This window comes from Balaenoptera physalus (genome assembly GCF_965194825.1).
Source record: "Balaenoptera physalus genome assembly, chromosome: 19".
NCBI classification, from domain to species: Eukaryota; Metazoa; Chordata; class Mammalia; order Artiodactyla; family Balaenopteridae; genus Balaenoptera; species Balaenoptera physalus.
In genome coordinates this window covers 16390596-16407682 of record NC_138900.1, presented here as the reverse complement: position 1 = coordinate 16407682, position 17087 = coordinate 16390596, and the positions used below count along the sequence as shown (strand labels likewise).

Sequence of the window (17087 nt, the reverse complement as noted above, 5' to 3'; positions counted from 1 at the left end):
GTCACAGTCGCCTGCAAGCGGGACACAAGGCCTGTGGCCACGTGTCCAAACTGCTGTCCCAGGGTCTCTGGGGCTCCGTCTGCGCCGTAACTCCGTTCGCGCTGGCGTATCCCGGGCCCCGAGACCTCGTGCACTTGGCGGCTGGCAGCCCCGGCGGCCGATGTTTGCGGAGGAGGCGGCGCCGAAGGAGCGCAGGCTCTGCGCCCTGGCTCCTCACTGCACTTCGACGTGGACGTGGTGCGCCCGCTTGTGCTGCGCTCCTCGGCCCGTCTGCAGGTGCTTTTTCTGGCCGGGGCCGCGGCCCTCGGCGGCGTCGCCTACGATCCTTTCTTTTCTCTCGGGCTCCCAATGGGCGCGTTCAGTCTAAGCTTAGCGCTCATGGAGCTGCCAGGCTTTCCCAACCGGCGGCCGCTGCCCAGCCTGCACTGGAGCTTCATCCCCGCCGGTCCTGAGCCGCATCACAGGCGGCATTCTGGCCACAGCCAAGCCCCGGCTCAGGGCTTCGCCTGAACCGAGTTGGCCTAAGAACCGGGTCGCGGGCACAGTGGCGTGCACAGCCTGGAGACGCGTGAGGCGTCCTTCTGAGTGTTCAGCTTAAGCACCGCCCATGGCGGGGGCTTCCGGATCCAGGCCGTCCGGTAGCCGGCGGTGGGTGAGCAGCCCTGGGGCCCAAGAGAGTCCGGAGGTGGGCACGTGATGGGATTTCTGGGGATGAGGGTCGAAGAAAATCATAACAATACATTCGATTGCTCACATAGCAGCCAGAGAGACAGTTTCTAAATGCAAGTTACGTGCCTCCCATGCAATCATTCTGCCTCACTCCAAGCAAAAACAAAGTGTTTTATAAGGCCCCACAGGATCTGCTCCCATTACCTCCCTGACCTCATCTCCTCTCTTGTCCTTCCCTCACTCTATTCCAGCCACACTGGCCACCTTGCTTGAGGGCCTTTGCACGGCTGTCCCCATGATATCCTTATGGGTCGCTCCCTCACCTCCTTCAAGTCTTTGCTCAAACGTCACCTTCTTACTGAGGCCAACCTGACTGCCCAATTTAAAATCTCAATTCCCCAACCTCTACAATCTCTAGCCCTTCCCTGCTTTTTTTCATAGCACATATAACCTTCTATATACTTACTTATTCTCTTTCTTTGCTACGTGTTAGTTCCTTGAGGGTAATATAGTTTTAAGATACACAGTTAATTGCACAGCTTTAAAGTATCCAGCCTGGTGAATTTTCACATGTATGTACACACCCATGGAACCATCACCTAGATCAAGCTATAGAACGTTTCCATCACCCCAAATAGCTCCATGACGTCAGATCTTTACAAAAATGCTTTGCACTGTTGTATCGCTGGCACCTATGAAAGTGCCCAACACTCACTAAACATTTATGGAATGAATAACAATAATAATAGTTACAATTTGTTAAATGTGCACCACATTATATTCCAGGCACTGGGCTCAAACAGGAAGTTACTGCTGAAGGTCACACGCTCTTTTTCTTTATTACAGTATAAAATGTGAACAATGGGGTGGGAGATGGGATAAAATAATAACAGCTAATGTTGAGTGTTTAACCTTCCTGCTAGCTTTTGAGGTAGGCTCTATAATAATAGTGAGGGGGAAAGGCTGGAATTCAAATCTTTTGCCAAATTCATACAGCTAGAAAGTGGCAGAGCCAGGATTTGAACCCCAGTCCACTTGCTTCCAGAGCACAAGGTTTTAACCACCTTTTTGTTTTGTTTTGCTTTTTGTACTGCCTCACAAAGACTTATAAATAGTCAAGACTTATGAGCTAAGTGCTTTTATATATATGTACATTATGTAATGTAAATCTCATAGCCACCGTGGAGGCAGATCTTTTTATTACTCCCATTTTATACAGGAAGCGGTTGAAGGTTGAAGTCAAGAAATCACCACCCAAATCTGCACACGGAGCAGGTGGCAGCTGTGATCCCAAACTTCGCTCAGGATGCTAGGGAAGATGTGCCTCTCCACCAAGAACGCGGCCCTCCACGCAGACTCAGTGTAACCGGACGCTGACCATAGTCCTGAATTATGCTATGGGAATCGGGATTTTCCCGTAACCCTGGAATAAGGAGCTCCCATCCAATCTCTTTCTGTCCTGAAAAACAGCAGGAGAACAGGAAGATGAGAGAAAAGTGAGGGATACTCAAAGGCTGGGGTTTCTTAGAAACAAAGACATGGAGTTCAATTCGTTTATTCATAACGGCTCAGAGCCAGGCTCTGGAGCCAAGAGACCTGGATTAAAATCCTGCTTAAAGTCATGTGATCCTGGGCCCATCACTTCACCCTCTGACCCTCTATTTTCTCCTCTGTGAAGTGTGGTAATAGTACCAACAACATCATAAGATTTTATGGCATTTTTAAAAATGAGTTAATAGAACAGTGCCTGGCATGCAGTAAATATTTGCTGTTATTATTTTTCAATATTTTAAAAAATATTTACCTCAGGCCAGGCCTGTCCTAAGCACTGGAGATGCAACAATGAACAACATAGACAACACCCTTACCCTGGGGAGCTGACATGCAAGCTCATATTCTAATCCACACCAAAACTCTATATCCCATCTTGATGGAAAATGTGCAAAGCCTTACAGAACAAACAAGGTTATTTCTTTAAAGTTCACTTTGTAGATGGCTAACTTCATGAACTAACAGCTATGAAAAAATAACTCCTCTCCCTGGGAATTAAGGGGGGATATATGTCTCTAATTCCCACAGGATATGTACACACACACACACACACACACACACACACACACACACGCACACATACACATTTCTTAAGGCTGCTTAACAGGGCAAGTTGCAAGTCCTCACTGGCCAAAATCAACCTACAGATGTGTTTGGACTTACTGGCACAGATATTTTTAAATAATTGATATGGCTGTTTTTAGATAAAGCCTGTGCTCGCCAACTCATCAAAGTCCTATTCTACACCCAGGCTGTGCTGATCATTTCTATATTGTCCCTCAGCCCCAGCCTTCTCTTTCCGCTGATATGGGCCCCAATTCATTTTAGACTGGGAACCCTATTAGCTTCTGAATGCTGAGTCTTTAATGCCAGGGACCCTGGATGCCAAGGGTGTGGAGGCAGGTCAGGGATAAGATTAAATGCCAGGATTCAATTCTGTGGCATCCTCTCCTCATCTCATCTCCAGATATTCTGACTGAGGAGGCTGTGGACCCTCCCATGGAATCTCATTCCCTCCTAGCGTCTTCCCTAATGATGGTACTCCAGTTCCCAGTCTCCTATAAGGACTATGCATGCTCCAGTGGGACCACATGTCACCTTTGCGAAGCACAAGGCTAAGTGTGTGCCTAGCACACAGGCCACATATGGATTCAAGACCATGTCCAGTTCCAACTCGGTATCTCTGAGGGACTCCAAAACAGCGTCCAACTCTCAAACCCTGGTAATGGCCAATCCAGGATCAGAGAGCACACCTGAACCAGGGCTTCTACCTGTGGCCATGGCTTAGCTGGGGCTTGCACAAGGAGCTGTGAATGGACCCTGGCCTGAATCTGTAGCTGTAGTTGAACCAGCACCTACACCTGTCTCCCTGCCCATGCTCAAAGCTGAACCAGAGTCCAAATCCAAGACGGTGTCTTGGTCTGGGTCAGAAACTGCCTTAGTGGCCAAGCTGGGGCTCAAGGTGGTGTCAGTGACTGAACCAAGCTTAGAGGCTGTGGCTGTGGGGAAACCAGAACTTGAAACTGTGTCTGGGTCCAAAATGATGTCTGTGACCAAACCAGAGATAGCAGCTGGGACTTCCCTGGTGGCGCAGTGGTTAAGAATCTGCCTGCCAATGCAGGGGACACGAGTTCAAGCCCTGGTCCGGGAAGATCCCACATGCCGCGGAGCAGCTAAGCCCGTGCACCGCAACTACTGAGCCCTTTGCCTTGAGAGGCAGTGGGCTCAGTAGTTGCCCTTCAGTGCCACAACTACTGAAGTCCACGCGCCTACAGCCTGTGCTGCGCAACAAAAGAAGCCACCGCAATGAGAAGTCCGTGCACCGCAACAAAGAGTAGCCCCTGCTCACCGCAACTAGAGAAAAGCCCATGCAGCAACGAAGACCCAACGCAACCATAAATAAATAAATAGATAGTGGCTGTCTCTAGTAATGGGCAGGGGACCATCACAGGGGGTACCTGCTGGGCCTCTGGGTTACCATACATCTACACTCTGAATGGCTACTCTTTCCCCATGCCTGGGGGCTGCGCCTACGTGCTGAGCAACTGCCCTCAGACCCTCCCCAGAGGCCTCCCTTCCTTCCGGCTGTGGGTCGCCTGCTCTGGAGGGAGACAGCTCATGCTTTGTCACAACGCACATCTTTGACATCGTCACTGCTGTCAAACAGGAGTTCAGTTTTTTCGGGTAAGAATCACACTGTACGGAATCCTGGGAAACCCCATCCTTCTCTGTCTCTCATTTTTGTCATCTCTAGAATGGAGGCAATTACACAGGTCCACAGTCCCTTAGCTAAAATGATCGGGGCCAGGTGCATTTCAGATTTTAGGATTTCAAAGGGTCATACCATGCAAATGCCACGTATTATATAATACCCCTAGTGGGTGTTACAAAATCACAAATATTAACATCTCTGCAGTGACACGTCTGAATATTCATACCAAATGGGATAAATTAAGACTGTAAGCAGCCACGTGTGAGTGGCTATTGCTGCCAATTTAGTTCTAACATCAAACACACAAAACATCGTTCAGTCTTCAGACCACTTTTGCATTGGGGGATTGTAGATGAGGGATTCCGGATCTCTAGCACCTACCTCGTCAGGCTCCTGTGAGGTAGGAACGAGTTAACACATGAAAAGCGCTTGGAACAGAGTCCAGCTCATGGTAAGTGTCATATGAGGAATGTTGGCTATGTTTATTGTCCCCTAACCCTGGCATCTGGAACCTCCAAATTCTCTGAGCTTTGGACATATCCTAGGACCACATGCAGCCACTGGCATGTCCCAGATTTTTCCTCAGGGAAGGTTTAGGGACATTGCTCTGGTTGGAAGCTTGTGGGAGCTAGACTATATTTAATTGTGGTTGCTAGCGGGGCAAACTGATGGAGGTTATGGATGTACAAAGCCACCTTTCAGCACCTTTCATCACTATAGAAAGACAATGGACTCTGGAGCCAGATGGCGTTGGGTTCAAATCCCAACTTGACCACTTGTCATTTATATGATCTTGGGCAAATTAACCTCTCTGGGCCTCTGTTTCTTCACCTGTGAAATCGGGATGATGTAAAGACCTAACCCATAGGGCTGTAGTGAGGATTAAATGAGATGATATAAGGAAAGCTCAGAAGGTGTATGTTGCTAAGACCTGATGCATGAGCCCACGATGGTCCATACTCCTCTCCACATCTCTTAAGAACTCACCCTGCCACTTAGGAGTCAGGAGTTCCCCAAGTGCTCTTATGGCTCCCCAGCAGCCAGCAGCCTCCACTCCCGGTATCCAGCACCCTCAAATTCTCAGGGCTCCAGATTTTTACCCTCACCACTTGGGCGCCCATCTCCCAGGGACCTGACACTCCTGAATTCCTTCCTTGATTAAGGAATATTTTATTATTATGTACCAGACCTTGTTCAAGAAACTGAGGACACGTCAGAAACAAAGACAGACAAAACCCTTGTTCTCACGGTGCTTATAGTCTAGCAGAGAGAGATAAGCAATAAATATAAGTTAATTACATAGTATGTTAGAAGATGATACGTGCTAAAGAGAAAAAAAATAGAGCAAGGAAAGTGAGATCAGGATTTCTGAGAGTACAGTTTTAAATAGGAGGGATGTAACTTAAGCCAAGTCTTAAAGAAAGTGAGGGAGAGAGCCATGTGGGTATCTGAGAAAAGAGCAATTCCAGGCAGAGGGAACAACAAGTGCCTAAAGTGAAAATCTGCCACCCATGTTAGAGGAACAGCAAGAGGTCCAGGCTGAAGTGGGATCGTGGTGCCGAGTAAAGGGAGAGATCACGGGAGTCAGATTGTGTACGGCAATGTGGGCTCTTGTGGTAACTTTGGCTTTTATTCTGTGTGAGGTGGGAACCAAGGAAAGATTTTGTGCAGAGGACGGTTGAGATCTCACTTGCATGTAAATAAGATCCTTGTGGCTGCCATGTGGGAAACAGACTATGGGGCTTGTGGAGGAAGCAGTGGGAGACCAGTGAGGAGGCTTGCTGCAATGCTCCAGGCAGGAGATGATGGGGGCTGGACCAGGGTGGAGGTAGTGAAGGAGAGTAAAAGGTGGGTTGGGAAACTTCTGGGGGGTAGGGTTGGAGGCATAAAAATGGAAATCATGGGTTGGGAGAAGAGAGACACTCTCTGACCTGGAAGTTCTTGCGGGAGGCTCTTGGTAATTGTGGGAAAGACCTTTGGGTCCTGGCTGAAGGCTGTCCTATTAACTAGAGGAGGTGGGCACTCCTAGCTCCTTAGTGGAAAAACTTATCTGGGTTCCTCAGAGGAGGACTTCTGAGTTTTGCATGAGGACAGAACTGGGTATTGGAAACAAGACTCCTGGTTAGCGGATGAGGGTGAGACCTCGCAAAGCCCCAGTACCCCAACCTTCAACCCCCTCAGCTTTCATCCCTCACCCCTCCTCAAATGCTCAGGAATGCAGCCTTTCTGGTGACCCTGGCTCTTGGGTTGCCAGGTGAACCACAGTGGCTACAGCTCTCCCCTCTAGGTCTCTCTCCTCTAGGTCTCTCATCCTTCACCCCCATGCCCACCCCACCACTCTCCCTCCCCTCACTTCCTCCCCCTCCTAGTCTCCACAGGCATCCTCCCACTCCTCCGCCTTCCTCCCACTCCACAATACTCACTCCCAAGCCCACAATACCCACTCCCACGCGCTGCCCTGAATGCCCCTTCCCCTTGACTCCTCTCTCCCCCTTCCTTCACCTCCTCCCTCCGCTCACTCCCCCCATCCCTCTGCACTCTCCCCCTGTTCTGGCACACCACCTCTCTTAGCCTTTGCACACACACCACCACCCCATCTTCTCCTAGGCCCTGATATCCCCCCTCACTCTAGGCTTCCTTTGGCTGCCTGCCCTTCCCACTGACCGGAGGTGGGTGCGCACCTTCGCGTGGCGGGGACGCCGTCTGCGGTGCTCGTGGCTTGGAGGCCGGTGGCGGCTCTTCCAGCGCGGCTCCCATCTGAGCCTGCCGCTGCCCGTGACCTCCTGCAGCTTCCCACGCAGCCTCTGGGGCAACTTCCACAGCGACATGACAGATGACCTGCAGCAGCCGAGGCCCGGGTCTGTGCCGCGCTGTGTCCCTGCCCAGATGCCAGCTGTCCAGCAGCCACCGAGGACAGGGGCGCAGACACGGCACCTGCGGCCTCCTGTGTGAGCCCAGCGACCTGCTGGCAGCCTGCCACCCATGCCTGCCGCCAGAGCCCTTCTTCTGGGCCTGTGTGGCCGACAAGGGCCCTGCCCACAGGAACCGCAAAGTGCTCTGTGCCTGCCTGCAGACCTCCATGGCCGCCTGCCAGACGGCTGGTGCCAGTGTGCAGCCCTGGAGGGCGCCTGGCTTTCGCTGTGAGTCGTTGCCGGTGGGGTCGGGAGTGCAAGGCCAGGTCTGGTCTTCTGTCATCCCACAGGTGTTAGTGGACGACCACCATGTGCCAGGCCCACGAGGGAGATACAGGGCCAAATAGGACAGAATCCTGCACACATTCTTGTTGGGAAAGCAGATTTTATCTCTTAGCTACATTTACAGAACACCCATTCTATATCAGACCCTGTGTTGAGACAGTGGGTCTCAAATTATTGTTCCTAGACCGGCAGCATCAGCAACACAGGGTTTGTTTACAGTGCAAACTCTTGCCCTGCCCCAGAGTTACTGAATCAGAAACTCTGGAGTGGGCGGGACCCAGCAACCTTTTGTAATGAGCCCTTCAGGAGATTCGGATGCTAGGCTAGGTTTGAGAACCTCTGTTTGACCTGCTTTAAGTCAGCTCACTCCATCTTTGAACCGCTCTAGGAGATAAGGACAATCATTGTCTGCTTTCTACGGTGAGGAAACTGAGGCACAGAGAAGCTAAGTACTTCCCTAGATCTCACCCAGTAAGCAGCAGACCTGGCCTTTCCACCTGGCTCCAGAATCCTCCTGGCCCTCTATGCTTTAGTATCTTTCCAACAATAATGTAAAAATAGTTCCAGTAATAACATGAAAAGAGCAGCTGACTTTATTGAGTACTTGCTCGGTGCTAAGCCTTGTTATTACCTTAATTGATTCTCGCAACAACCCCATCAGGCAGGTATTTTATTTATTTATTTATTATTTATTTTTGGCTGCATTGGGTTTTCGTTGCTGAACACGGGCTTTCTCTAGTTGCAGTGAGTGGGGGCTACTCTTTGTTGTGATGCGCGGCCTCATTGCGGTGGCTTCTCTTGTTGTGTAGCACGGGCTCTAGGCATATGGGCTTCAGTAGTTGTGGTGTGCAGGCTCAGTAGTTGTGGCGCACGGGCTTAGCTGCTCTGCGGCACGTGGGATCTTCCCGGACCAGGGCTTGAACCCGTGTCCCCTGAATTGGCAGACAGATTCTTAACCACTGTGCCACCAGGGAAGTCCAGGCAGGTATATTTTATGGATGAGGGAAACCAAGTCATCGATGGTTAAGGAATTTGCCCAATGTCATACATCTGGAAAATGACTTATCTGGCATCTGAACATTTGTTCACTTACTTAACAGATTCTCATCAACTTTGAGTCTCTATGTCCACATGTCTCCTCCTTGTTCCTCATGGACTCTTGGTCCCACCTTGACTTTCTCTGTCAGTGTCCATCCCTCTCTGACCCCTTCCTGCCTCTAGGTTCAAATGCTCCTGGTGGGAATTTGTTTGGCTTGCTTTTTACTTATAGATTGATGACCATTCCCACCTCTGCCTGCCATGGTCATTTGTCCAACCTTGGCCCAACTAGCTATGGCAGAGGTGGGGTCATGGGGACACAATGTGGCCACTATATCAGGCGGGAATCTTTTTTTTTTTTTAAGATTTTTATTTTATTTATTTATTTTTTGGCTGCGTTGGGTCTTTGTTGCTACGTGCGGGCTTTCTCTAGTCGAGGTGAGCGGGGGCTACTCTTCATTGCAGTGTGCGGGCTTCTCATTGCGGTGGCTTCTCTTATTGCAGAGCACGGGCTCTAGGCACACGGGATTCAGTAGTTGTGGCATGCGAGCTCAGTAGTTGTGGCTCGCAGGCTCTAGAGCGCAGGCTCAGTAGTTGTGGCACACAGGCTTAGTTGCTCCCTGGCATGTGGGATCTTCCCGGACCAGAGCTTGATCCTGTGTCCCTTGCATTGGCAGGCGGATTCTTAAACACTGCGCCACCAGGGAAGCCCTATCACGTGGGACTCTTAATCCCAATCTGGAAATCCAGCAGGGAGAGATGCCAGGGTGGAGGATGCATGGCTCCCCAAGGAACTTGGAAGCAGGAGAGCAACAGGAGAATTGAAATTTGGGCAGGCAAAATGGATAGTATTTCTAAGTAAGAGGAAAACAAACCTGAAATCTCATGATGAGAAATAGAAACACCTGTTAATTGTAGGAGTGGGACGATGGGCCAGCAAGAGAACAGCTTGGGTATCTGCCACAACCTGGCAGGTAAGCTAAGCCAGAACCTTTGGTTAAAGGGTCAAGGAACCCCAACTATGTCTCTTAAACTTCTAGTGTAACTTTGTGTAAGTAACTCAACCTCTCTCTATGCCTCAGTTTGCTCATCCACAAAAAGTGGTGATAAGAGTGGTACCCACCACATAGGGTAGCTGTGAAGATACATATAAAGTGCTTGGGGGACTTCTGTGGTGGCGCAGTGGATAAGAATCTGCCTGCCAATGTGGGGGACACGGGTTCGATCCCTGGTCTGGGAAGATCCCACATGCCATGGAGCAACTAAGCCCGGGAGCCACAACTACTGAGCCCGCGTGCCACAACTACCGAAGCCTGCACGCCTAGAGCCCGTGCTCTGCAACAAGCGAAGCCACCACAATAAGCCTGCACACTGCAACGAAGAGTAGCCCCTGCTCGTAGCTCCCGCTCGCCGCAACTAGAGAAAGCTGGCACGCAACAACGAAGACCCAACGCAGCCAAAAATAAATTAAATAAAAAAAAATAAAGTGCTTGGCATAAGTCAGTGCTCAGAAAGTATAAGCTGTGATTGCTCTTGCAGCCATTTTAATATTATCTTTGGAGAGGCAGTATGTATAGCAGAGTGGTTAAAAACACAGGTCATGAAATCAGATCCCTGAGGTTTGAAACCTGGCTCTGCCACTTACCAGCTATGTGAACCTGGGCAGGCTATGTTACTTCTCTGGCCTTGGTTTCCTAAGAGGCAAGAGGCATATGGTGCTGCAGATCTACCTTGTCAGAGTGTTGGTGAGGATTTAATGTCACTTAAAATATCAAGTGTTTAGGGACTTCCCTGGCGGTCCAGTGGTTAAGACTCTGCCTCCCAATGCAGTGGGCACAGATTTGATCCCTGGTCGGGCACAGCCAAAACTTAAAAAAAAAAAAAAATTAAATGTTTTAAATATTCACTATTTTCAAATAAATGTATTACATAAAATAATATAAATTAGGTGACAATATATTAAAATATCAATTGCATCATATTATATTGCATATTTTATTAACATACGGTGTCATACATTATCTTATAAATAAAATATTAAAGCACTTGAAAGAGTGCCTGGCACAGAGTAGTGCTCAGTAAACAGTTACTAGATTATGAAGACACAGGTGAGAGAGATGTGACAGGATCCAAAGGCTTTTTTTTTTTTCTCTCTCTCTAAATCTCCCTTTTAAGAAAGTGTTTATTACGGAAAATTTCAAGCATCACAAAAGAAGAGAGAATAGTGTTATGAAACCCCACTACAGTTACAAATATTTTGCCATTCTTGCTTTCTTTTCCTCTCACTCTTTTTGTTTTGTTTGTGCTGGAGGATTTTTTTTTTTTTTTTCCTAGGGAAGGATTTTTTATTTATTTTTATTTTTGGCTGTGTTGGGTCTTCGTTTCTGTGTGAGGGCTTTCTCTAGTGGCGGCAAGCGGGGGCCACTCTTCATCGCAGTGCGCGGGCCTTTCACTATCGCGGCCTCTCTTGTTGCGGGGCACAGGCTCCAGACGCGCAGGCTCAGTAGTTGTGGCTCACGGGCCCAGTTGCTCCGCGGCATGTGGGATCTTCCCAGACCAGGGCTCAAACCCGTGTCCCCTGCATTGGCAGGCAGATTCTCAACCACTGCGCCACCAGGGAAGCCCTGTGCTGGAGGATTTTAAAGCAAATTCCAGACCTTATTCCTCTAGCAAAGACCTGGGTATGTATTTCTAATAGAGACACCGAGGGGATTCATAGCGGTTTCAGATCTCCCGTTTGACTCCCAAACTCCGACCCTCTCCCCCGTCCCTGACCCGCCTCCCCTCTAGCAGAACCCACGCCCAGCGCAGCTCGCCACCCAGGTGTGCGGGGTCGTGGTCGCACGCTGGGCGGAGGGTTCCCGGGTTACTGTCCAGCGGTCCCCCACGCTCCGGGTGCTGGTAGGGTCCGAGGGGGTCGTGGCATTGCGGACCTGCCAGCGCGACGAGTACGCCTCCGCGTAGCCTGCGGGGACTCTAACGGAATTGAGGCTGACCTGATACTCCCTGGACATCGGGGTGCCAGCCTAGTCGAAGTGTTCCACGTGGGCTGGACTCTGGGCTTCAACAGCTGGGGAGGCCGCTCCCTCTCCTACCCTCGGACCCGACTCATGTCGGTAGAGGGCGCTACCAGCCCAACTCCCTGCGCTACAGGCTGCGTCTGGGGCCTTACAGCCCACACCGTCTCTCAGGCCATCTTCTCAGCACCGAGAAGCTTGTCCTGCCGGCTGTGACCCAACACTTCACCGCGTGACCCCGTTCCTCTGCGCGTCCCCAGGGTTGGGACCCTCGACGCACACCTGCTCTGCGGGTGGGAACGCACGGAGCTTCCCGAGATTGCTTTAATAAATAACTGAGGACAAAAGCATGCCTGTGCCTGTCTTCTCTCTCCCAGTACCCCCAGCGCCCTGGGGCACACAAGGGCTCCAACCTTTAGCTCTCTCCACTCGCAGGACCCAAGAGTCAGGTCAGGATCCCCTGGTCCCTTCCGACCCCTAACCTAAGAGTCTCAGCGCCTAGCGCCCTCCTCCTCCAGGCCCTCAGAGTTACCGTCCTCTAGACACTGATTTCCTGTGGGGCGGGCCAGTGAACCAGCAGCTCCGCCCCTTACTCACAACATTGTGACGTAGCAGCAGCGACAACCTATGGGACGCGACGGCGCCGCAAAGCTGGGGGCGGGTGGCGGAAGCGTCAGTTGCCGCGGGTTTCACCGCTTCTTCCAACTGTGCTGCCGCGCCACTCGGTGGGGCGTTCGCTGTGTGAGCCCGCGGCCTAGCTGCTACCATGAGCCGGCACAACCGGCTTCAGAGACAAGTTCTGAGTCTGTACCGCGAGTTGCTGCGCGCCGGGCGCGGAAAGCCGGGCGCCGAGTCCCGGGTGCGGGCCGAGTTCCGACAGCACGCTGGCTTGCCACGCACCGACGTACTGCGCATCGAGTACCTGTACCGCCGCGGACGGCGCCAGCTTCAGCTGCTACGCTCGGGTCACGCCACGGCCATGGGTGCCTTTGTGAGTACGCGGGGCCCGACTGAGGAGTCCCCTGGCGCGGGGGCCCCAGGGACCCCACCTGACGAAGGTGACGGCCCAAGGAGACCGCTGGACAGCATGGGGGCACCGAAGACCGCGCCGGATGGACGGTGACCGTCACCCGATGGCTCAGGGGAACCGGGGGCCCGCCTGACTGCGTGGGGGGGACCGGGGAACCGGCCTGATGGAAGGTGAGAGGTCTTGAGAGACCAGATCGACAGATTGGGGGAATTGAAGAGCCCTCCTGGCGACGTAGGGTGCGATGGCGAGAGATGCCCAACTTTGCCCGACGTATGGTAACGGGTCAAACTTACCCATGAGGGCTTGGGGCAGCCTGGGTCGCCGGCTGGCTGGACTGTCAAGCTGAGAACTACTTACCCGAAGGCCTGGGGAGCCAGGACGCCCCGCTGTTGGACAGAAAGAGACTGACACGCCCTTCCCTAGACCCCGGAGAACATACCACTCCTGGCTCCTCAAGGAGACTCCCTTCTTTGTGTGTAACTATGAGAAGAGCAGACTTCTCTGCTGAGGAGTTTGGGAAGATGCCCTGATGGCCGGTGAGAAGCCTGAAATCCCCTTAGAAAAATCTTTCGCCCATTGTGACAAACTAGGATCGGTGAGGAAGCGGGTAGGGACTCTCTCACCCCAGCTAATCAATTAAAGACCCCCTCAAGACCTCTACGTGATACTTCTGAGGGGGACTCCCGGTTCCTGCCCCTTTCCCTGCTCAGGACTGTTGGACAAAAAGGCAATAAAATTGGGGATGTGCTTACTTCCCTGTTGATGGTCTTAAAGATTTAATGTTTGGGGGGATTTTTGAAGAAGCACACACACACCCACACCAACAAGGGACCCTCTGGCAAGGGATGGGTGTGGGGAGCTGTCTCTTCCCCTCTGGAACCCTCTAGAATGGCAGATTGGTTGGAGCAGCATAGTTCTCTCTCCTGGGCAGATCCATGGAGGGGACCCAGCCTGGCTTGACCCCAAAGAAGCCCCAGTAGACTCCTTAATGGAGGGAAGTGAGGCAGGAGAGGAATAGTGGAGCTGAGGAGACCTGGCTGGTAACCCCTGAGGTAGTAGTGGGGCCCTCAAACCTGTCTGAGGAGTCCAGCCTCAGCTACAAGCTGGGATTTTTGTTAGCAAGGCCGAGGGGTTGGGGAGGAGAGGTGGACCCAAAGGCCACAGGCATACCTCCTCCCATGGACCTGCCCTAGATATTCTCTGGGGTACTGCATTTTGCAGCCTTCAGCTGTATTTGCACTGATGTCGGTTAAATAAGTGGAAAGCAGTTGAATGCAGTTGAGAGGAGGAGGAGGAGGACCTCAGGAAAGGAGCCCAGACCTCAGATCAAAGGTAGTATGGACAGAAGAGAAACACAGTCTCTGCCCCAATCCCAGTGGGGGAGGCAGGAACCCAAATAGTAATAAAGTTGGGGTGCAATTTAAAGAATTATAAAGTGTTTGCCAGAATGTAGGGATAGGCTTCTAAGCAGGGGGACCAGTGTGGGTAAAGTTCTGGAGAGGGCGAGGGGAGAAATGCTGGGGCCTGGAGTGCCCCAGAGCACAGGCTGTGCTGTTCGCGCAAGTGGCTTCTACTTCAGCTTTGTCTCTGGTTGGTACTCGGCCTCCACGGCCATGTTCATCTCTGTGCCTCAGTTTCTTTCACCAGGGTGATGCTGTTAATCCTGGCCTGACTCCATTTCGGAGTAAAAGCCAAAGTCTTGAAAGTGGCTTAAGGGGTTAAGTCCTACCCATCCAGCCCCCATTACATCTCCACCTGCATCTCCCTCCTCTTCCTCTTGCTCACTCCTGGCTCCAAGATCTTGAGCCTTAGTAAGCTCCAGGATGGGAGCTTCTGGAAGGGCTGCAGGCAATGATCGAGTTCTCACTGGGGCTGGGTATCCTGGTCAGGAAGGGAGACATTCACTCGGGTATTACAGAGGAATGGAGTTTGTCTGGTAGAGAGGATGAGGGAGGGGATTGCCTGATTTGAGGGAGGAGGTTGTAGATGAGTGAGCAGTGATTAAGAGCATGGATCCTGGAACTGGAATGCCTAGGTTTGAATCGCAATTTCAACGCTTACTGATTACATGATCGGAGGCAAGTCATTTAACCTCTTTGTGCCTCAATACCCTTATCTGCAAAATGGGCATACTAATAGTGCCTGCCTCCTGTGGCTGTTACAGTGATACAGTGAATTAAATACATGTGGCAGCAGATGATGATGTCCCAACCCCACTTGTAGCTGCAGAGGAGGGTTCCCAAAAGGCTGCCAGCTTCCTGCTCTGAGCCCCTGCATCTCTGCTCCTCTGCTTGAGGGCTTTCGGGGAATTATGGGGGGTGGGTTAATACCCTTAGGAGCAAACTACAGCCTGTGGGGGACAGCAGTCACTGGATAAGTGCCTGTTGTCTGGTGAGACAAGTGAAATGTGTTCTACGAGGTTCCCCCATGGGACTGAGCCCCAGTTGCTCACAGTGGCTGTCACCCCATGAGCACGTTTTTTGATTTTCCCCTGCCCTGTCTCACTCTCTCCACTCCCTAACTCCTCCCTCCTGGGGTCACATCCCAAATAAACCACCTCACTGAAGTCCTTGGCTCAGAATGTGCTGATGTTAAAGCCCCCCCGACCCCCGTTGGTAATCTATGTGTCTACTGCTGTGTTTTTCACTCTTCTAAGGCACAGGGTCAGTGCTTCTCAACCTGTCTGTTAAAGAATCTCCTGATCTAAGAAAATTGCTATAAAGGACTTAAGGGGCTTGGAATATGGATTGTGGGTTAATAATAGACTTGAATTGAGTTTTTAAGTTTCCTGATTCCAATAACTGTACTCTAGTTGTATAAGAGTGTCCTTGATCCTAAGAACTATACACTGAAGTATTTAGGAATTAAGAGTATCATGTCTACAACTTACTCTCAAATGGTTCCAAAATATGTGCACATATATATTAGTGAGAGTGTGAATGGTGAAGCCCATGGGGTAAAATGTTAACTTTTTATGTGAATGTGGATAAAGGGTATATGGGGGTTTGTTGTACTCATCTTAAAGCTTTTCAGTAATTTGAAACAAAACAAAAAGTTACAAAAAAGACAATGGTCATATCACTGGTCATTCCTCTTTGGGCACCAGAGATCTTCACACAGAGGATACATTTTTACAAGAGATTTGAAAAGAGTAAAGCCTGTATCTTCTGAGACTTTATAAATCTCTCATGCATACCTTCTTCACAGATTTAGCAATTTAAATTAAATTTCTGACCTTTGAAATAATATCTGCTCTCCCTTACAGATTCTGATCTCCACCCTATTGGGAATGATGGGTCACTAGAATATGTTCCTGTCTTGGGTCACAAGCTCAATGGTCCCAAAGGGGCGACCAGGTGCATGAGGTGGCCCAGTGGGGCCTTGGGGAATTCTGGGAAATTCACAGTACCTGATGAGGATGAGGAGCCAGCCACACCCCCAAGTTGCCAGCACTCCTGCTCAGCTCCCTCCCTCAAATAGTGACATCCTAGGTGTAAATGATGTGGAGGAATGACTAGAATTTTTTTTATAGTAGTAAGAGCGTTGTGATTAGCTTTTTTGCGGGGGTGGGGGGTTGCTCGCATGGCACAGCTTGCGGAATCTTAAGTTCCCCGACCAGGGATCAAACCCGCGAGCTCGGCAATGAAAGCGTGGAGTCTTAACCACTGGACCCCAGGGAATTTCGTGATTAAATTTTAAAACAGAATCGATCTTCTGGAGATGGTCCATGAATTGCTGGTGAATAAAAAGATACGATGTCTAGAATTGACTTCAAAGTAGTAATCTAGGAAGAGGGGAGTGAGCACCTGGGAGCATTAAACGGGATTGGCCCTGAGTTGATAATATTTGGAGCCAGTGATGAGCTCACCAGGACTTGTAATGCTGTTCCTTCTCCTTTTGTACAAGTTCAAAAATTATCAGAATGAAAGCTGAAAACAACAACAACAAAAGCCCCTCCAGTGCCCATCTCACTCAGACTAGAAGTCCTCACTGTGGTCCACAAGGCCTCACCTGATCTGGCCCTACTCCCTCTCTCACCTTACCTCCTTCCATTCCCCCACTCCAACCACACTGGCTTTCCCACGTGCCAGGCATACTTCTACTTCAGGGCCTTTGCACTTGCTGTCCCCTCTACCTAGAATACTCTTCCTCCAGGCCTGTACTGTCCAGTATGGTATCTGGGAAGTACCTGTGACTTGAGCATTTGAAATGGGATTAGTGCAACTGGAGAATTTTTTTTAATTTTATAAATTCTAAGTAACTTAAAATTTTAAACTGTAGCAGTGTAAAATATTTTGTCATTAAACACAGCTGTATTGTTTTGGTAGCACTACGTTTTATGTATTGAAAATTAAGCATCTGAATTGAGATGT

General features: G+C 50.5%; 1 protein-coding gene across 1 annotated transcript; it reads left to right on the top strand.

Annotated features, from left to right (window-relative positions):
• Nucleotides 1–12320: 12320 nt before the first annotated feature.
• Nucleotides 12321–13475, top strand: SDHAF1 (succinate dehydrogenase complex assembly factor 1). The gene has a single exon (XM_082436851.1). It carries the CDS (start codon nt 12451–12453, stop codon nt 12805–12807), a length of 357 nt encoding a protein of 118 aa, XP_082292977.1. The 5' UTR covers nt 12321–12450; the 3' UTR covers nt 12808–13475.
• The last annotated feature ends 3612 nt before the right edge of the window (nt 13476–17087 follow it).

Excerpts from the sequence above, each read along its gene's own strand:
- SDHAF1 (XM_082436851.1), top strand. The coding sequence starts at position 12,451 with ATGAGCCGGCACAACCGGCTTCAGAGACAAGTTCTGAGTCTGTACCGC.